At 32.9% G+C, this 22,347-nt stretch overlaps 1 protein-coding gene across 9 annotated transcripts in view; it reads left to right on the forward strand.

Moving 5' to 3' along the window:
* Positions 1–22,347, forward strand: part of ZC3H13 (zinc finger CCCH-type containing 13) — a 62,993-nt gene that overhangs the window by 8,716 nt on the left and 31,930 nt on the right. For 6 of the 9 annotated variants that reach the window (XM_074299110.1, XM_074299113.1, XM_074299117.1 and 3 more), the window contains exons 5-10: positions 1,600–1,708; positions 3,923–4,062; positions 4,861–5,021; positions 11,867–12,064; positions 17,175–17,348; positions 21,459–21,769. In XM_074299110.1, the coding sequence (XP_074155211.1) occupies positions 1,600–1,708; positions 3,923–4,062; positions 4,861–5,021; positions 11,867–12,064; positions 17,175–17,348; positions 21,459–21,769 (1,093 nt within the window). The remainder of the gene's footprint in view (positions 1–1,599; positions 1,709–3,922; positions 4,063–4,860; positions 5,022–11,866; positions 12,065–17,174; positions 17,349–21,458; positions 21,770–22,347) is intronic. The other 3 variants (XM_074299115.1, XM_074299116.1, XM_074299119.1) reach the window with 1 other exon arrangement.

The raw sequence follows: 22,347 nt of genomic DNA on the forward strand, positions 1-22,347 counted from the left end.
AGTCTCCCCATCCATCAACAATTCTACATCAGCAACTGCCTGGTTTTAAAACTGGATGTCCTGTGAGCATTTCAAACTCAGCATGTCCAAAATAGGAGTCATTCATTGTGAATTTTATTCCCTTTCTTTGCCCTAGAAGCCAAGGGAATTATTCTTCTATACTTCACATTCTGCCACTTCTAGTGGTTTAATCCCATATACATAATATTTGTATCTTTTTACATACATACATATATATACATACACACACACACACACACAAACATACTCACTTCTATGTATGTATGTTTGTATCTATATATATAGTGATTATATATATTAATCTTTTAAATACATAATATGGTTGCATTCAAATCCTCAGTCTGACCCCAACTAAAGGAGTTAGATAACCAGATTTCCTCTGTGTTCTAGGTTTATGGTAGTAAGTCTTACATTTGTAATAAACAAAACTTATAGTTTAGCACTCCATATCCATATCCGCCAATTTCTGTATCTATTACACATTTCTTTAGTATTCATATGGTAAGCTGGATCCTTTTTAAAAATATTAAGAGAAGAGATTATCATTGTTATGTTAAGATTTAACGTCTTAATGAAAAGGTAAGGTATAGATGTGGGGGTGAAGATCATAAGCTCCATTAAAACAGGAATTGGTTAGTAATTTCCTGTAGTGTCTGGAGTTTTTTCAGATGATATTTATAAGGCAGGTATAGCTGGATGTTTAATTTGCTATTTAAAATAGCTTATTTTTTGTTATAGAGTTTTGCTTCATAGGCTTAGATTGTACCTGGATTAATATGAAATCCTTTAAGTGAAGGTGACTTATTAGCCTTAACTGTTAATTTATCTGCTGTTTACTGTTGTAAAAACAATTTATATATTTTGATTCCTATGAAAACAATTATAATTTTTGTTATTAAAGAAAATTGGGAGATATAAAATGATTTTTGAGAGAATTATGTCTCTAGGAAAGAATGTTTGTATAGTCTTAATTGGAAATGAAATTATTAAATGTTTAAGAGTACTATATAGTAATGAGTATTTATGAAATTATGCTCAATCCAGGAGGCAGCTTGGTGGAGCAGTGGATAGAGGACCAGCCTGAAATCAGGAGGACCTGAGTTCAAATTTGGCCTCAGACATTTACTACTTCCTGGTTGTGTGGCCTTGGGCAAGTCACTTAACCCCAGTTGCCTCAGCAAAAAAAAAAAGAAAAAAGAAATTATGCTCAATCCCGATCATTCCAGGATATTGTATAATTGTTTAAAAAACTATTTCCCCAGGTTATATCACTCACGGAAATTCACAGAGTTTATGTGCTTAGCTTTTCTTTTTTACCTAAACCAGCTCTGTTAATTGATAGATAAAAATCCATACATTTTTAGCACTTTTTAAAAATAAAGATGTACTAATAGAACAATGGAATGAAATGTCTAGAACTTACTGCTTTGGGTGAGTGGTTAACTTTCTTAGATCGACTTACTAACAAAATTAGGAATAAATGTAAATCGAAACTTTTCTCTTAATAAAGTCTTACATTAAAAAAAAAAACAAACCCAAAGCATTAATAATTTGACTATGTGTGTGTTTGTGTTTTAGAAAGAGTCTTCAAGGGGAAGACATAGGGAGAAGGAAGACATCAAAATCACCAAGGAGAGAACTCCAGAAAGTGAAGAAGAAAATGTAGAATGGGAAACTAATAGAGATGGTAAGTTTAAAAAAGATGTGAAGGGAAAGAAAAGTTTTTGTTTAGGCAATTCTTGATTATTTACATTGTGGTTTTTTTTGTGACCTTACAAACTTTTCCATCTGCTATCTTTTAGTTTTCTTTCTGTAAGATTTTTGTGTAACCTGTCTCATTGTGGATGATTGGTAATATGCCAGGAAAAATATTGCTTTGGGATAGATTAGAGGTGGCCAGTTGCTCAGTAGTTTTCAGTTAGCCTTTTCTAATTTTTTTCTGGGGCCATAAGCATCCTCCAAACCTTTTCATGATAGTCCTTCTGCTCCGTAGTTCTGTTAGGTAGAAATTATTGCCTTCTTTGCCTATTTCATTTTGTTCCCACCTTCATTTGGATCATGGCCCTTATATCAAAACAAGTTAGTTTTGCAACTAAATATTTATTACTTATAATTTACTATGCAAGCAGGTGGTGTAATGTCTATAACTGCTATAAAATCTACATTAACTAGATTTCTCAATCAAAATTTAGTTTTAATTCATTTAAAAATTGACTACCTATTTTAAATATTTGTAATTGCCACAACACAGAATTACAAGAATGTGGATTAAGCTTTATGATTACACTATAAGGGACTCAATGTATTTTGTGTAAGTGAGGAGAGGAGAAATGGGGAACAGTAGAGAATGGATCACTCCTACCAAGTTCATGAGTGAAGAGCAAAAAGATTCCTGTAGACTCTTGGAAAGAATGAGCAGAGGTGGGATAGAATTGAGGTTTGGTGCAATGGGAGGGAGTAGAAGGAAGGGATTGAGTCTTGGGGATTGAAGAAACAAAGTTTAAATTTAATAGCTGGGAAAGAGTGCCACTAAAGAGCACTCTTAATTTGGGAAAAGGTGTATACCTGTGATTTGAGTTGAAGGTTTCATTGTAGGTTTAATCTAGGGAAAAGTTGTTACATTGGCAGATCCTGCTTTTTGGGAGAGTATTATGCCTCCATGGAGGAGGAGTTTCTATGGGTTATAGGCAACCTGGAAGAGGGAGAAGAAGGGATATAGACTCATCATGGCCAATAGGAAGGAAAGTAGTTATAATATATGAGAGTGGCAGAAGTGAAGTACATTTTAGGATATAGTAATTTCTACCATGTAGTCTTGTTTTTTAGTCACCATTAATTCTAGCTTCATTATTGAATCATAGAATTAAAAATATGAATCCAATCCATGAATCAGAGATTAAAATTTCAGAATAAAATAGGAAGAAAAATCAGGTAAGGGAACAGAGCAGACAAAAACTTCTTAGGAGAAGGTGCAGAGGAAAGAAAACTAACAAACACTAAAGTTGAAAAAGAGGAAAGATTTTGAGAAGAAACAGCAGAGACAAAAGAGAGGAATAAATAACTGAATAAATTTAAAAAAGAAAAATAAAGTATAACTAGGTGAAGGGTAGACTAGTGGTAACAAGGGAAGATAATAGGGTAGAGGGAAGACAAACTGGGAATAGAGTTGCCTCAAAAAATTAATATCTAAAAAGCAAAGTCACAGAATCAAAATGAGAGGTTGGAATATTCTGCTGTAGCAAAACACTGTAAGAAGTAGATGCCTATCCATTGGGGAATAGCTAAACAGATTACAATATATAATATAATGAACCATACTGTTAAAAAAATGAATTAAGTATCAGTAGAGAAACTTTGGAAGATAGAAAGTTATGAACAAGTAAACAAACTTAGGAAAATCAGTTCTTACAATATCAGTGGAAGAAACAATACAATAATATTAATTGAATTCTATGAAATTAAAATTTCCAAATTATATTCCAAATTATAATAAATATAATAAATCAAATCTTATCCCAAAGAAGTATAAATATCAAGTCAATAAATATTTAAGCACCTGCTATGTGCCCGGTACTATACAATTTTCTGGGGATACACACAGGAAAGCTGAAAGGGGTGAAGATGGGGAAGTGGAGAGGAAACTGTCAGGCATGAGGGCTTGGTGAAAAAGCCCAAGATTAAGGAGGATCTGGCTTGCAGTTCTACTTTGGTCATAGTAGCTATGTGATGATGGATAAATCCCCTTATCCTCAATGTGATTCTCCTGTTTCACTTCCTTTTTCCTCACAATTTATTAGTTTATTAATAATAGAATAATTGTCTTTATTTGACAGAATCTATTTATTTTTGTACATTTCTGATGTTTTAAGTTGTTGTAAAGTGTCTGGTTTTTATCTTAAAGATTCTGACAACGGAGACATTAATTATGATTATGTCCATGAATTGTCACTGGAAATGAAGCGCCAAAAGATTCAGAGAGAACTAATGAAGCTAGAACAAGAAAACTTGGAGAAGAGAGAAGAAATAGTAATTAAAAAAGAAGTGAGTTTGTTATCCCAATTTTATAACCACACCAAGACTTTCACAAATTTAATTTAAAACTTGTTTTTTTCATGATTTTGCCATACAGAAGAAATTCCTAATTTTTTTTCTTTTCTGTCAACTTAGACTTTAGGTTTTTATTGCTACAATTCATCCTAGATTAATTTAGATATTTAGGAAAAGATAGGTTAGAAGATTCTTCTGTTTCAGTTAAGGATTCCTACCTAAGAGTTTTACAGCATCTTCTACCTAAGGATTATATGGTATTATAAAGTATTATATGGTATATGTTTCTTTCAACTTTATTAATTGGAAACATTTTAAAATGTTATTTTTCTGCCTTAGTTAGCATAGAATATAGTAATTGATTGTTTTATTTGTGTATTTTGAAAATGGCACTTGTAAAGCATTTCAATGTTTTATATATTATTATGAAGGTTCCTTCTGTGGACTTTTATAGTGTAGATGATATTCAAGAGTGGCATGAATATGTGCTGCTTAATTCTTTTTAAAATCTGTAGCATATCCATTGTGCTATTGTTATTTGTCTCTCTAAAATGGCTAATATATCGAAAAACCACTTAGTCTGATTTAATTGAAATATATTCATTTGGTTATATCGAGGCATTTTATAGGAAAAAAGGTTTAAATGTAAAATATGCTTTTGGTTATCCTTAGGTTTAAAAAACATTTTTATTTTGGAAGCTAATTTTTCATGATCTAAAAAAAGTTTTATTCTTAATGTACTAGTATAATGCATTAGTAAAACTTATTGAATTTTATTTTCTTTTTAAAAAGATTTCTCCAGAGGTGGTTAGGTCAAAATTGTCTCCATCTCCTTCTCTAAGAAAGTCTAGTAAATCTCCAAAGCGAAAATCAAGTCCAAAGTCATCCTCTTCAGCTAATAAGAAAGATAAGAAGATAACTGCAGTATCTTCTCCTCTCTTGGACCAGCAGAGGTCAGTAGGTAAACATGCATTAGAAAAGAGGCATAGTTTTTCATGAAAATTTTTAGCTAAACAATAAAAGTTAAACTTTTAGGTCCTTCTAGCCCAGATTGTTTCATCTTGTATTTTTGTCTTATATTTTTATTTCACACTTGATTTCTTGTCTAACCTACTTGTTCATATGTTTTTGGGGGCATTATGGGCATAGTCAAAAGAGCATTGACTTTGGTGTCAGAATGTCTGCCTGGGCTTTCATCCTGATTCACTTTATTAACTTTGTGTTCTTTGGAAGGGTGTGTTTAACTTTTCTGAATACTTCCCAAGAGTAAAATGAACATCATACCAGACAGTTCTAAACATTGAGTCAGATAATTGATGTAAACTAATAATTGTTTTGTAAACTAATAATTGTTACACTAAAGTCAGATTTAGAGATGATGGTAGTGATGATGGTAAATGAGATATGAAAGGGAAAGGAAAATTCAACTAATCTGTTGTTCCTTCAGAGGTCTGAAACTCTCTCCTCGCCCTCCTTCCTTCTTTCCCTTCCCTTTCTCTCTTTTTCTCTCTCCCTCTCTCTTCTCCCCCTCTCATTCTTTCCCCTCTCCCCCCTCTCTTTTTCTGTGTCTATCACTCTCTCTGTCTCTCTCTCAGACAAAGAAATATGCATATACCACCCACATGTGTGAGCATATGCTTTAGATGACTTGATCCCCTTCATTTTTGGAATCACCACGCTGTCCTGTTGTGAAAACAGGAACAACACATTTATCTCATGGCTATAACTTGAGAACCCAAACTCCAGCCATCCTGGACATCTGTCTAGCTAACAGCAGTGTATTACTTTCCTATTCCAATCCTGATCTCTATCTCTGTTTTGGGACTAGTAATCTAACCAGTATTGGCATTGTTTTAAAGAAAAGGTTTAATTTGTACCACTCCCTTGTTATTTGCTTAGTCTGATTTTTCCAAATTAAAATAGCCTTCTGGCCTTCTCACCCATATAGGTACTCCTATAATGTGAAGCATTTGAGAGCTTGTTTTTATAGTCAAATAACTAGTTCTTAACAAATGCTTTCATTCATTCAATTCCTTCAACTTGTTAATGAAAACATGGAACTCAGTGGTAAATTATCAGATTGAAAGAGTGTAATTAAAAAAAAAATATTAGTTTTTGACATTTACTTTTAAAAGATTTTGATTTCTATTTTTTTCTCCCTTCTCTCCTCCCTCCCCAAGAAGCAAGTAGTCTGATATAGATTATACATGTGTAGTAATATTAAACATTTTCACATTAGTTAAGTTGTGAGAGAAGAATCAGAACAAAAGAAAAAAACGAGAGAGAAAACAACAACAAAAAAAAGTGAAAACAGCATTCCAACTCCACAGTTTTCTCTCTGGATATGGAAAGCATTTTCCATCATGAGTCTTAGAATTGTCTTAGAATACTATTGCTGAGAAGGGCAAAGGGTATCAGATTTGTTACTGTTATTATGTATAATGTTCTGGTATTGTTCACTTCCCTCAGGATCAGTTCATACAAGTATTTTCAGGCTTTTTTGAAATCTGTTATCTTATCATTGCTATAGAATAATAGTTTGACATTGCATTCATATACCACAATTTGTTCAGCCATTTCCCAGTTGGTGGGCATCCCCTTGATGTCCAATTCTTTGTCACCACAAGGAGAACTGCTATAAACATTTTTGTACTTATGGGTCCTTTTCCATTTTTTATGATAATGTAATTTAGGAAGCAAAGTATAGGATTTAAAAGTGATCTTGGGAACACTTGTCATCATATTTCACCCCACATATTTATTTTTTATTGCCAGATTTTGTTAATTTTATTTGTATAACATATGTATATAGACAGCCCCCACCACCCCCCTTTTTTTCCTCTACTAAATAATTCAGATTCTGTTAATTGTAACACTGGATTGACTTGTCCTCTTAGTCAAAATTTTCCAGTATCAATTATGTTTCCTGATAGCATCTTCTCCTCCCTGATCTTCATTTTATGTACTGTCTCCATATCTTTGCTTTCTCTGTCTTTCCTTCCTGGAATACTACTTATATTATATTATATATATTATTATTACATATTATATATCGTAGTCTTTCTGTTCATGTAAACTCAGATTCCATCTTCTACATGAAGTCTTTCCTGATAACTGTGTTAGTGGTTACCCTCTCAAACTGCTTTGTGTTTAACTACTCTGTGTGTGTATGTGTGTGTGTGTGTGTGTGTGTGTGTGTGTGTGTGTGTGTATGTACACATATCCACAGATTATTATCTATGTTAGATATCATATAATCTTAAAAGTAAGTTTATTCTGCAATGTAGTTATTAACTATATGCTCTATTTTTATATGTACTATAATTTATGTAGTGTATATGTACTTATCTCCTACATAAGCATATAAACTCATTATAGGTAGTTGTTTTATCTTTGGATTCTAGGTCTTATACTTTAAGTTACTGAAAATTGGCCCAGGGAAATGGGCTATTTCTGTAGTTTGGCTGAATGATGTTTTATGCTTTTCAAAAAAAACAAAAAATAAAACCCCTGTTTCATATTTATTGTCTTGTTTGGATATCATTTGTTTCCTAGTTTCATATATAAAATGAGATTATAAAGAAACACCTATAAAAGTAAAAACTTTGGAATTTAAATAGTTATAGGAATATAGTCTCCTTTTAATCTCTTTAGCTGCATATCTCAAGAATGTTAGGGTTAACATGTGATCAAATATTTTTCAACTTTTTTTGGGGGGGGGAGTTATCACCATGCAGCTTCTTCTGAATAGCCTGGCTTTATTGGTGTCAGATTTTTATCCTTTGAAAGATGGTTTTGGTTTTGAAAACATCTTAGTGTCCATTTTGAACCTAGGATTCTGATAATAAACTGGGTAGTTTTTTTTTTTTTTTAAGATGTGTAACTTTTTTGATTACTACACAAAACAATTATTAACAGAAGACAATGCAGCAAATTATGAGTGCTAGATGAATAAAACTATCAGCAAATGCCCATTATTGAGAAGTATGATTTTGGGTAATTAGCTAAAAGTCATTACAGTCAAAATCTTGAGATTAAAAAGAGTGATATAATTTTGGGTCAAAACAGAGACATGGTAGAAGATCCCTTAGTCCTGGTAGTAATAAAACTTTCTTTTGTGATGCATCTATAATTCTATAAGAAAAATTGAAAGAAAGTTGCATAGTTGCAAATGAAAATTGGGCTATTTTTGCCGTGACAATTGACTTCCATTGAACTTTTCACCAAACCATGTTAATAGAAAGCACATCGAAGAATAAATAGACTAAGAAATGATAATTGACACTATGTTAGGAAGGTGAAAATTAATCTGCCTAAAGGGCAGAGAGGATATATCTTAGGATGTTGTGTGTAAATGTGTGTGTGTGTTTGTGTTACATACAAATATATATTGTATATTGACTTGCTTTGACTGGTCCTGTGATTTCATCATTAGGTAGCTCCTAGTGAGGCTCCCTCAACAATGCAGATCCATTCTTTTCCTGCAAATTGTTCATTTATCTTAAATCTCTAACCATCTTTACCTGACTAGAAACTTGGACTCCACATTTGATTCCCCTGGGTCTGACAGAGGTGCTTTTGCCTTCACTTTCCAGTTGTCCCCTCCTCAGAACCTTTGTGAATATTTTCTCCTTTCCCTTTTCCCATCCTTTCACCTTGTTAAGTTCTCCCACTAGAACGTAAGTTCTTTGAGGGCAGAAATTGTCTTGTTTTTTTTTGTACCCTCAGCAATTAGTACTGTGTCTGGAACTCAGTAAGCCTTTAACAGATGCTTTGTTTTTCATAAAGAGTTGTCTGGGACATTGAGAGGATTAGAATTCTAGTGTAAATAGATTCTCGAAACCATCTTTGATACATGTTATACTTTGATGGTCCTTTATTTTGTATTTGCTACTTATAGTTTAGTCTAGGTTTTTAGTCTTTTGAACCTAGGAGTCTTTCCTGAATTCTCCCTCCCTCCTTTCTACTTCCCCATTGATAATTTAGCTTCTCTTCAGATTTCACATTGCACTTTCTATGTAATAATATAAATTAGTGTCTTATCACTTAAAGTGTAGGTTTCTTCTGGTCCTTTCTTTTCTAAAGTTTTGTTTCTCCCTCACTGTTGTCTAGCTTTGTGTTCTGCACTCTGAAAAGGCTTCTTACACATGTTTATTATTTCTTTATAATACTGTTGTCATTGAATACTTTGAATTTGAATATTCTAAGAGAGAATGAATTTGAGAGGTGTAGAAAAGAGCTTAAGAATGAAAAAAGGAAGCCATACTAGTATAAGTCTTTTTTTATTGGGGTTTTTGTTTCCAAAGAGTAATCAATTGGCATAAAGTTGTTTTTAAAAATCTTTCTGAATCTACAGATTGTGAATAAATTCTTGGATTTCTTCAGTTAGCACAACAAAAATCTCCAAAATTGGTAACACTTTGAGATTTGTCAACCAAATCCATCTTTGGAGGAGGAATTAGGCCCAGTAAGAAGGAAATTTAACTATTTAGTGTAATATAAACTATGGAGAATGAATCTCCAACCCTCATACTTCTGTCTGGAAAATGATCTGTTTGATCTTTATAAGCATTGTTAGAGAAGAATAAGCATTTAGAAGAGCCAAGTCTATAAATGAAACTAGTAGCTGCATAGCAGTTTACAGTTCAGACTACATGAAAGACTTAGGATATATTTAGTAACAAAGTGAAATGCAACATACCTCTGGGTATAACTTATCTTTTCTAGTGTGCTCATATAGTAAATTCTTATTTCTAGTAAGGACAGGAGTATTGGAAGATAAGGCTAACATTGATAGATGAAACACATTTGATTATTCACCTATCAAACTCCCTGTATTACCTTGCACAAGATATTTAACTTCTCTGTAATTTTGTTTCCTCATCTTTAAAATCAGGAGGTTGTTTTAGATAGCTTCAAAAGTCCCTTCCAACTCTACAATCCTATGAGCAAAACTTTTTATCACATAAGTAATAACAATATTAACACTTGAATTCCGACTTGTATTGTGGTGGTATAAGTAATGGATTGATCCATAAAGATGCAGAATTGGAGATAGGACTGGGTAGTGGGAAGTGACTCTTAAGTAAGAGTTCAAGAGTTCATTAAGATTTTAATGACCTTTAAAACTAATTTAAGGTGTTTGACACATGGGAAGTACTTAATAATGCCTTGATTGAGTGTTCAACTCTTAAATACCTGTAAATGAGGAACTTGGAAAGGAAATGGAAGTAGAATTTTATGTTTTTTTTTTTTTTTAAGTATCATATAAGAAAAATAGTAGTCTGGGAGAAAATGAATTTGGGAAAATTAGAAGAGAAAAGCTTGATTAAAAAATGTAAGCAAATATGTAAAAAATGTGGCCTTTAAGAGTGGGCTTCCTGTTTCCAAATTTTCTTAGAATAAGATGTCTTTTTAATATTTGGATTTATCAAAACTCAAGCCTTCAAAAACAAAGAATGATAAAGCTTAGCAATAAATCTAAGTAAGGAAATGATTTAAAAATATGTAAAATTTATCAAATTATTTAAAAAAATTTTGAATTAAAATTTGCTAGGAAGTTAAAGACATTAGCTAAACTACACATACTACAATGCTATGTATAGGTGACCATGTGGAAATCAATTGGTCACTTGTGTTTTAGTTAAAGAATGGATAAATAAAAACTTGGTTGTATCAAGCATAACCTTTTTTTTTCTCCTTCTGAAGCATTTGGGGGTTAAGTGACTTGTCCAGGATCACACAGCTAGGAAGCTTTAAGTATCTGGAACCAGATTTGAACTCAGGTCCTTTTGACTTCAGGACTGGTGGTCTATCCACTGTATCACCTAGCTGTTCCCAAGCATAATCTTTAAGGATGTGGCTAATTTGAAATGGTGATTTCACTCCCAGTTTTTCTTTGTGTTATATAAATAGCAACAGATGTTTGTCATAATTATTCTGGGATCTTGCATGCTGAATTGTACCTAGTTTTTATGGTAGGGGAATAGTTAACATGTCCTGCATAATTCCTCATTTGTCAACAGCATACCTCCTATTTCTACTTAAAAAAAAAAAAAAATATATATATATATATATATATATATATATATATATATATTCACATATATATGTAAATATATAAAATATATATATATATATATATATGCATATATATATAATATATATCTATATATCTATATCTCTCTATATGTGTATATATATATGCATATTAAAGGGCAGGTAGGTAGTGCAGTGAGTAGAGTACCAGACCTGGAATCAGGGAGGTTTGGGTTCAAATATGCTTCAGATGCTATCTGTAACCTTGGGTGAGTCACTTAACTCTTTTTATCTTAGGTTCATTTTCAAAATGAGCTGGAAAAGGAAATGGCAAGTCATGCTAATATATTTGCCAAGAAAACCCTAATTGGGGTCATGAAGAATTGAACAGAATTAAACAACAACAAGGGCATTTTAGAAATAGGGTAGTTAAATTTTTTCATATATGCTACTTTTTAAAGTTTTATTAATACTGTTAAAGGAATTTAACTTATAAAATCTTATGATTTATTTTACTGTTACAAAAGACAGGTTCTTACTATTTTGGTGTTTTGTCAGTCTGAAATATCCCTTGCTAGTTGGTTAGTTTTCTAATTCATGTTTTTACACAGTTGAAGTCTTTAAATATTAGAATTCCTTTGTTCTTTAGGAGAGATAAAGTTATAAATAACTTCTACCAAAGTGATTTCCCTTTGAATTGTTTTGTTTCCCAGTAATGTAACTTTTAAAGATAAATTGATATATTTTTTGGTGCCTTTAGGAGTTCTAAAAGCAACCAGACTAAAAAGAAAGGACCTCGTACTCCTAGCCCACCTCCTCCTATACAAGAAGAAACTGCCTTGGGGAAAAAACATAAAGAAAAACATAAAGCAAAAGAACGGGTTGAAGAAAAGCCAAGAGAAGGGAAAGATAGAGGAAGGGATATTGAAAGACATAAAGAAAAAAAAGAGAAGCAGAGGTAAGTAGGATTGTGTTCTGAATTATAATCTTGTTTTAACCTTTGAATTTTTATTGTTTTGGTCATTATTCTTACGTAATGTAGAACATTAATGTTTGACAAACTTTTTAGCTATAGCATATTTTAACTAGGAAAACTGAATTGTTAAGTAAAAGAATTACCCACCTAAACATTACCAGTTTCATAAGGGAGGTATTTTCATTGGAGATGCTTGTTTTGAAATAGTAAAGGAGAAAGACAATTTTCTAAAATTTCTTTTACGCTTCCATTTTTAGAACTGTGAGTCATTATAGTAGGATCGATATTATACCATGCATTTTAAAGAAAACATTCTTAGATACCTTTCCCACCTTCTTGTGGTTTCAGAAATATGTTTGATGTGCAAGACTAAAAAGTTTGAGTTCTTGATTTTTTTCTTTTTCAATCATATGTACTAATCAGTACTATTTTAGGTAAATCTCACAAATTTTTCTTTTGTTTAAGAAAAAGATTTATTTTGCTGTTCAAAAGACAGGTTTTTACTATTTTGGTATCCTGTCAGTCTGATATTCCTAACTAGTTGATTAATTTTCCAAATCATATTTTTACACAATTGAAGTCTTCATACATCAGAGTTGCTTTGTTTTTGATGAGAGATGAAGATATAAATAATTTCTGCCACAGTGGTTTCCATCTGTGGATGTTCTGACTTCCAGGTAATAATTGTCAATTTTTTTTTTTTAGTAATTCTGTTCCTTTATGAAGGTATGTAGTTTTATAAAATATATTAGTTTTAGAGAGTTACAAGAATTACCTTAATTTGTTGAATGAATTGTTTTGTGGAAGAAAGATCTCAACATTATGATTAGAAAGTTCAGGATTTATATATTTCTGAACATTACCATTCTGAAGAAATCCTTTGTTCAATGACAAGTTAGTTCAAAATTTATAGTCATATATAATTGCCCTCCTATCTCTACGCATCTTAAATATGATAGACGAGATCTACAACCCCTGTCTAACAGTCAAAGCCATAGGTCATCAATGGTACTGAAGCTATGAGTACACCAACTATGAAGAACTCTCATTCGATTCATACATAGTTGCAACTCTAGACTTGACCCCTGGCCAATTTCGACTGTTAGAAGTAGACAATCGAGTAGTTCTACTCATAGAACCTCCAATTTTTGAATGCTAGGCAAATATTGGAAGCAGCTGTTTGTTTTTGAGGGATATGTAAGTAAAAGTGAAACCAAATTCATGTGGCTAAATTACTACCCTTTTTCATTTCTGTAGGGCAGAAATGAGGCTGCTTATATCAAACTGAAACCATTTTCAGTTTGACACTTAGTAAGCACTTAATAAAAATGCTTGTTGCTTTTCATTTCTCTATGGCACTTGGCTTACAGAAATTACTGATAAATAAAAGAGCAAACAATTTGGTCTCTCTTATTACTTCCTACGTAAATTCCTGATAAGGTGATATTTTTAAAAGATTGACCAGCCTCATTTCCTGAAGATGCTAAATGATAAAAAATCTCATATATAACCTGTTACTCTTTCTATGCAATGGATGTTGTCCTGAAAAGTGGCTTTAATTAAATCATAAATGGAATCAAATGTTGTAATTAACATCCCTCTTTTAGGGCTGTTTTTAATTTTAGTTTGGGAATTTACCTTTTTTTTTTTTTTTTTTTTTTTTTTTACATTTTTAACATTTAGCTTAAGTTTCTCTGCCTTCAAATTCTTGAAGTTGATTTTGTAAATATATTTCATTGTACCGAGAATGCTTATTATTTGAAGGAATCCCATTGTGAATTATTTTGTAATTTGAACAATCACCATTGGGAATGATTATGCATTTTCATAGTGTTTTTTCTTTTTTTTAATGATGCTTATCTATATTTTAAATTGTACTTTAGAGAAAAGTGCATGATTTTTGCAGCTGCAGGGCACTTACTGTTCCCTAGGGCCTCTGTTCTGACTCTCTAGCTTCATTGTATTCAGTTTAATACTGGCAACGTTCAACTTTGCAGCCATCCTCTAACTCTCTATCAGGAATTCTGGGGCTCACTTACTTGTGATTCAAGAGAAATCAGGACTCACAGCTTGGGCTTTGAGAACAAAGCCAAGAAAGCAAGGGACAGTTCTGGCTAGATCAAAGATTCTGAAGCTCAGAAGGCAGGTTGAATCCTATAGTTTCAATTAAGGAAATATTTTATGAAGTTCCTTCTTTGTACTAAATATTTTGTAATATGCTGGGGATTCAGAGTGACAAAAAGGAAATAGTTCTTGTTCTTAAGGAGCTTCCATTTGACTTAGAAGTGTTTATCATCTTGTAGGAGCTAATTTTTTTTTTTAATTTTATTTATAAATTTGTTTTGACAGTATATATGCATGAGTAATTTTTTTTTTTTTTAATATAACATTATCCCTTGTATTCATTTTTCCAAATTATCCCCTCCCAACCTCTACTCCCTTCCCTTGATGACAGGCAATCCCATACATTTTATATGTGTTACAATATAACCTAGATACAATATATGTGTGTAAATCCCGTTTTCTTGTTGCACATTAAGTATTAGATTCCGAAGGTATAAGTAACCTGGGTAGATAGACAGTAGTGCTAACAATTTACATTCACTTCCCAGTGTTCCTTCTCTGGGTGTAGTTGTTTCTGTCTATCATTGATCAACTGGAAGTGAGTTGGATCTTCTTTATGTTGAAGATATCCACTTCCATCAGAATACATCTTCATACAACATTGAAGTGTACAGCGATCTCTGGTTCTATTCATTTCACTCAGCATCAGTTGATGTAAGTCTCTCCAAGCCTCTCTGTATTCCTCCTGCTGGTCATTTCTTACAGAGCAATAATATTCCATAACCTTCATATATCATAATTTACCCAACCATTCTCCAATTGATGGACATCCATTCATCTTCCAATTTCTAGCCACTACGAAAAGAGCTGCCACAAACATTTTGGCACATACAGGTCCCTTTCTGCTCTTTAGTATTTCTTTGGGATATAAGCCCAATAGGAGCTAATTGTTTTTTATTTATAACTCTTCTAAAAGGACTTGTTTGAGAAATTTTTAGACTTATTTCATGGTTCATTACCCTGAATTGTAGAAAATGGATTGAATTTTTAAAAGCCAAGTAAAGAACCAAGATAGGAAATACTTTTTGTTCATTATTCATACTGTCTGGGTAACAACTTGTACTTAGTATCTTTAAGGTAAGTAACTTAAAAGTTAGTAAAAGATTTTTAATGTTTATGAAACTTCACTGCATTTTCACAAAAAGTACTTTATTACCAGTGTTGTTAATTAGAAAGATAAGTTATAAATAAACATTTTATTTGTCAGAAACATCACCACAGTAAAATTATATAGAAACCTCAGTCATTCATTAATCTCAGAGCATACATTTCCTATCCTACTCTACTTTAGTCAGATATTTCTTTCATCCCTCCTTTCTCAGGAAAAGAGGCCCTCTCAGTTTTTGTAATTATAGACCCTCTGAATTGTCCCACCTTTAGTGATACACATAGCCACAGCCACAGATTCTTTCCTGAGTTTAGGTGCCTAGGCAGTGTGCAGCCAGTCTCTTTGATTACTGGTCACATCTAAGAAATACCAACATTTCACCTAACTGTATCTGTGATCCGACCAACTTTGTTAAATAGAGGCCTTTTTCTTAGTGATTTTGTTTATTCTTATAGAAATATATTGTATCAACAAATGTTGATAATTGATTTGAATTGGGAAATTTGGTGAATATTTTTTTCCTATGTAGTCATTTCTTAATGTAAGTTAACTTGTAAAATACATTCTTATTTAATTTATTTATGAAATGGTCTTGAAAAGGAAATTTCAAGACTGACCCAGAAATTGATTCTTTTGTATTGATATGACTTAGGAAAATATTTTTTAAATGCTTAATATTTTGAGTAAATGTGTTTGAAATTTAAACCTAAAATTAGTATCTTTTTTTTGCTTTTCTAGTAGATAAAAATCTGGTTATTTTACATTTACTTTTTGTTTCATTCATTATTTCATTTATTTTGGATAGTGCCAGTTCAAAGATGATTTGACATTTCCTTTACTAACAGCAGCCTTTCAAAATGTGTTTATCATTTCAGTTCTAAATGATTCTCTGAACTTAAGCTAGAATCAAGACCATGAGCTGACTTAAGAATAATTATAATTCTGTACTGCGGTTAAACAGGTTTTCTTTTTAATCCATTTGTTTTAGACAGGGTTAAGTCTTTTTTTTTTTTTTTTTTTTTTTTCTTAAACCATAAAGTCACCTAGTTTAGTTTAAGTCAAATTGTTTATTATAGATACATGTAGAATAACAATTGTAATTTTCAGTTGTTATTTCTTGATCTTTTGAATTAAAAAAACAAAACAAAAACCTTTACCCCTAGTATAAATCTTTCGTGGACTTCTCACCAACAGTATATGTATCTGTATGATGGGAAAATTTAATTTTGAAAAATGCTTTTTACCCTGTTTCACAAGCTTGTCTTCAAAAAAGCCCCACAATAATAGAAAATGGTAAATGATCTTACCACTCACTATTTCACCATAATTTTTTACTTGTAGCAGTTATAACTAAAACAGCCCAGTTTTGAAGCTTTACTTTCTTTATTTCTGGAATTCAGAATAGGATTCTTTGACATTGTCTTTGTAGATAGTATTCTCACTACTTGTCTTCATTGTTTCTAGTATACAATGTCAGAAACAAGGTTTTTTTCTTCTTCCTGTTAGAATGGCTATTTTGTAGGGTTCTTTTACTGAAACAGGTTACCCAGAAGTTAAGATTTTTTACAACTTGAGATTAAATGTTATATGGATTTGAAAGTTACATTGACATATCTGATTCTTCTTAAATTGGGAATGTAGTGTGCATATACATATGTGTATATATTTGCACAAATTCATACCTACAAACATGTTCCCTTCCCCCATACTATCTCTACCACATGCAAAATTGAATCTGATACAGATTACTTCTTCAAGGTGCTTTGGCTCAGATATTATTTGCTTGTTTTATCATTTCTTCTATCATTTGTTTTCATCATGTCTGTTTAACAAGTTACTACTTGTATGTTTTCTGAATAGAGATCCTTCGGAAGGTTCCCATAGACAAAAGCGTTCCCCCAGTCCTGCAGATCATTCTGGCAGTAATTCTTCCCCTTCCAGGGAATATTCACCCCCTGCTGCAAAGAGACGACAAGCTTCTCGGGCTCCAACAAAATCATCGACTCAAAAGCATTCTTTTTCTCCATCTCGCAGGTGGGAGAACATAGGCTTATATAGGGAAGTAAGATCTAGGTTCAGAAATTTGTCTAATTTTAACAAGAAAAATTCTCTTATATAAAGTAAAGGAGCTTGATAGCTATAATGTGGTGCTTTTTTGTCATCTATTTGTCATCACAGATAGTATTAAGAAATTTTGGAGATAGTATTAAGAAATTTTGGTTAGTGTGTTTCATAATCCATTTATTCAGATTCATACTTTTTACATGATTTGTTTAAAAGGTTAAATTACAGCCTAGATTACATTGCATAAGAACTTTCATAAAAACAATTTGTGGAGGAAGGCTGGTAAGTGTTACCTGCTTTTTGGGGTGAGAAATTTTGTTTTATGGTTTATGGCTTAAGACTTTGCCTTCATTTTCTCTCTCAGCTTCTCCTCCTGACCTTGTGGGGTTTTTCTTTCAAAATAAAACACTCTGTTCTGAAATGGGGCAAAATTTAAAAACAGGTAAATTACAACACAATTTTTGATTGGTGTTTGAGCAAGCTAGATCTTTGAGGCTGTAAGTTAATATATTCTTGTAGTCCACAAATTTGAGTTAGGAGTACTAGAAAGACTGTATTTTTTATTTTCCCTTTTTTGGTTCAGCAAATCCATTTTCATTTTCCCTGAAATATTGACTTCTAGTTCAAATTTTTGGTTTGTTTTTAATTTGATTATTTTTTGCTTGAGTTAAAAAGAGAATGTTAGAGTACACATTGTACTTGTAAACGTATCTAGGGCAAGTGGTTAAGCCAAGTATGAGCTATATAAACTGCACTTGTATATGTATCTCTCTTAAGTCTCAGTTCTGATCCAAGTACATAAACACAATTTATCCTCCCTGCGCTTGGTATTGTTATCTGAGACATGGAATGAATCATAATTCCAAGCTCAAACTGCTCAGATCATTAATGACTGAATTCTTTGGCTGTGGATTTTGAAGTTCCAGTCTCGCCCTTTAGCAATTGGCTTTCAAATGCTTCCTTCACCTGTGTATAGATACAAGTTTTTGGGGAAATTTGCTAAATTTTACTCAAGCCATTTCAAAATTTCATCTCTATCAACTACTCTCAAAAATTTGATAATCTAAGAGTGATAGATCTTAATTTCTGGAACTAAATATGGGTCTGGTTATAGATCAGCACCTAATTTGAACTCATTTATCATTTACACATTGTAATACATATTGTAATAAGAATCTTTTTCTTAAATTGGCTTACATTGATTTTAGCAGGGATGCTTTTATGATGTTCAAATGCATAGCATTCACTTTTCTGTTTTTGTGCTAGTTTTTGTGACAATGTGGTGTTTTCAGTCATTGTAAAAGCAAGTGACTTTCATTTAGAGCAAAGGAAATAAAGATCCAAGCAAAGTTAAATGAGACATTGCCCAAATAGGAAGTTAAGGGAATAGTGTTTGAAAAATTATTTGAAGTAGTTAAAGGAAGATGTCCTGTCAAAGTACAACATGGGTTATTGAATTCTTCACCAGATCAATTAAAATGTTTAAAAAGTTTAGAGATTTGATTCCTATAAAATTTCTGTGAAGATTATGCTATGTTTTGAATGCTGAATAGTTGACTTGATTGTTCTAATCCAGAGGTTCTCAAACAGATGCAGCCCGTTGAGAACGTTTATGCGGCCTGCCAGGTTATGGCAAATGGGCTGTGGGGCGGAGACAGAGTGTGAGTTTTTATTTTTACTATAGTGGCCCTCAAACAGTCTTAGGGACAGTGAACTGATCCCCTATTTAAAAAAGTTTGAGGACCACTGTTCTAATCTTTTGAGAAATGCTGCCTAGATCAACAAAATGGTGTTTTTGAAGAAAATAATAATTGGTAATAAAGCACCATCTTTCCTGTATGACCTTGAAATATAGTATAATATTGTAGTGGGGAAAATAGGACATTTACCAAACCCCAACAGTGTGCATATCAGAATCAAAAGTGAAGGCGAAATGGATGTATTTGAAGTCAGTAAAGTTGTTCTTATCGAACTCATACTACCAGATCTTATGGAACTTTGAAGACCTTGGAAAGATTATTGGTTGTTGGAATCTTTAAAATAGTCTTGAGAGATTCTTGGTAATTGATATTTGGCTTTTTTTCTTTTTCTTTTAAATCATGACAGTATGTGATTGATAGATTAGATAACCTTATGTAGGAACTTTGAAGTCCTTGAAAAATTCTTGGTGATAGGCTTCTTTACTGGGTTCTTGATCTATTTTCATTGCTCATGGGAGAATTGCTCCTTGTTTATTTTAGGCTTTTTGTAAAAATTAAAGTAAACCTCAAAGACAGAAGATTTTGAGGACATTTGAAAGAATGTGCTGCAGGCTGTGAAGACAGTTTCAGAATTGTTTGGGGCTTTCTCAGGGTTTTTGGAATACATGTCCCTTCAAAGTAATTACTTATAATTGAACAGCAAATTATTTGGATTTATAAATTTATTATAAATAATTTACAAATACATTATTTGGTTTATAAATAAACCAAAAATCTTAATGCTTCATATTTACCAGTATGTATCTATTTGTTTGGGTCTCAGAGAAACTCTCTGTGTGTGTAAGGAAGAGTTTTTCAGGAAAACATATTTAATTTTAATAGTGTCATAGGGAATTAATTGGGTTTTTAAGAGCATTAAAAGTATTTTCATAGAAGGAAGAATGAACAAATTACTTATCAAGGTTATATTACATTTGAATCCAAATCACTCATGTAAGTAGAATTCTAGGTAGATGTCCCCAGAAACAGAAGAGCTGTTTATCACATTCCCTGATTGCCTCCTTACATTTGCCCTCTCTTGACTGGATCCTGACCATACTGACTTCCCTCTACTCCTATACCTAGTCAGCTGGAGAGAACCCTGGAATCTTTCCTTTCTACTGTTAGGCTCATTTTTTCTTTACCAATGGTGGTAGGCCACTTCTGGGGCAGACACCTTGATACATCCTAAGGACTCCTGATACTTGCCATCTGCCTTGTAGCTGAACCCCAGGACTTCTAGTTCTTTCTGTCTACCTTACATGCATTGTCTTCCTCTACTAGGAATGTGAGTTCTTTGAGAGAAAGAGCTGTTTTTTCCTGTAGTCTTCCCAGTGTTTAACTCAGTCCTTTATATGTAGTAAGCACTTAATAAGTACACATTCAATCCCCATTTTCAGAATGGACAAATGCAGGTATTTCAGAATATCTAGGAGTAGATAGTGAGTCCCTGGTGTTATGTTAGCTATCTGTTAGCAGTGTTAGTATATGCTAATGAAGAAATACATCCAGGAACTAGAGAAGAGTTCATCCTGTGCTGACCCAGGAATGGAAGCAGACAGTGTGAGATGCAGAAAGTCTACACTATTGTTCTTTTCCTAATCCATTCCAGGTAACCTTTATCCTAGCTGTCTTTGCAGAAATGTGGGTAATTGACAACACATATTGTACCTATTCATATAGTAACAATTTTCTCCTCCCCTAGTCTTCCACTAGCTTTTGTAGCCACTTTCGTGAAGTTATGGCTCTTAGTAGTACATACTATACTTATTTACCATATAATTCTCACCATTAGCACATGTCTTTTATTCCCTGATCTGTACTTGTGTCTACTGCCGTGGATAATCTTAAGCAGGTAGAAGACTCTTGCTTGGGATTGAGCTTTGTACTCTCACTGGAGAATACCTCTCAGAGTTGGGAAAGTCATTAGTCGTTGTCCAGAAAGTGGACACAGCAATTTTTTTGCTCTGAGATGTCATTTTAAATTGCATTATAATCAGTTTCATGATTCTAGAAATCTACTTCATTAATTTTCATATCTCATCTGCTTTTTGTATATGATCAGTTTTTATATTGTTTTAGTATTTAGTGAAGATTTTTTTCTATTGCATAGAAAATAAAAAGTTGTTTTGATACATATACACACATATATACATTTTATTTACTTTCGCACACACACACACACACTCTCTCTCTCTCTCTCTCTCTGTCTCTGTCTCTGTCTCTGTCTCTGTCTCTCTCTCTCTCTCTCTCACTCACACTCTCTCTTTCTCTATGTCTCTCTCTCTTCCTCCCTTGCTCTCCCTCCCTTATTGATTTATTTCTTTTCCCTCCCCATTAGGTCTGCTTCCCCAACAGGACAGCGCCACTCTCCCTTATCTTCCAGGCATCATTCATCTTCATCACAATCAGGGTCATCCATTCAAAGACATTCTCCTTCTCCCCGACGAAAACGAACTCCTTCCCCAGCCTACCAGAGGACAGCTTCTCCTCCAGTGAGACGAACTCCTTCTCCTTACCCACCACGATCCTCATCTTCTCCTCAGAGAAAGAGAAGTCCATCACGCCATCGATCTCCAGGCCGTGACAAAGGAAGGCATGATCATGAGCGAACCTCACAGTCACATGATCGACGCCACGAAAGGAGGGAGGGTGAGCACATTTCTTTTTTCTTTTTTTTTTTTTTTTCTGAGGCTGGGGTTAAGTGACTTGCCCAGGTTCACACAGCTAGGAAGTGTTAAGTGTCTGAGACCAAATTTGAACTCGGGTCCTCCTGAATTCAGGGCTAGTGCTCTATCCACTGTGCCACCTAGCTGCCCCAGCACATTTCTAGTGTGGAGTTTTTTTTGACATGTAGTTCTTAGTTTGTAGATGTAAAGTTGATTTACAAATTATTTTGTTGTAATAGTCCTTATACTATTTGTAGTAAGTTTTCTCTAATATATTTGGACTTTTTGCTGCTACTATATTGTTTGTGTTGAGAAAGTATTATGTTCACACTACAGCAGATAAGTCCATAGAGATAAGTTAATTGTCCAAACAAATTTTTTTGTCTTAGCAAACTGAACTTCAAACTTACTTTCTTGGGTTTTGAATCCAATATTTTCTTCACAGGTCTTATCATGTAGTTGCAGTTTCATTTCTTATTCAAGCTTTGTTTCCTCCTTTATTTTCTTTTTTCTTCTCAATTTCCTTAAAGTGATTCCATGCCATCAGGCAGCCAAGGACTC

Source organism: Sminthopsis crassicaudata, chromosome 3 (genome assembly GCF_048593235.1).
Source record: "Sminthopsis crassicaudata isolate SCR6 chromosome 3, ASM4859323v1, whole genome shotgun sequence".
Taxonomy (NCBI): Eukaryota; Metazoa; Chordata; class Mammalia; order Dasyuromorphia; family Dasyuridae; genus Sminthopsis; species Sminthopsis crassicaudata.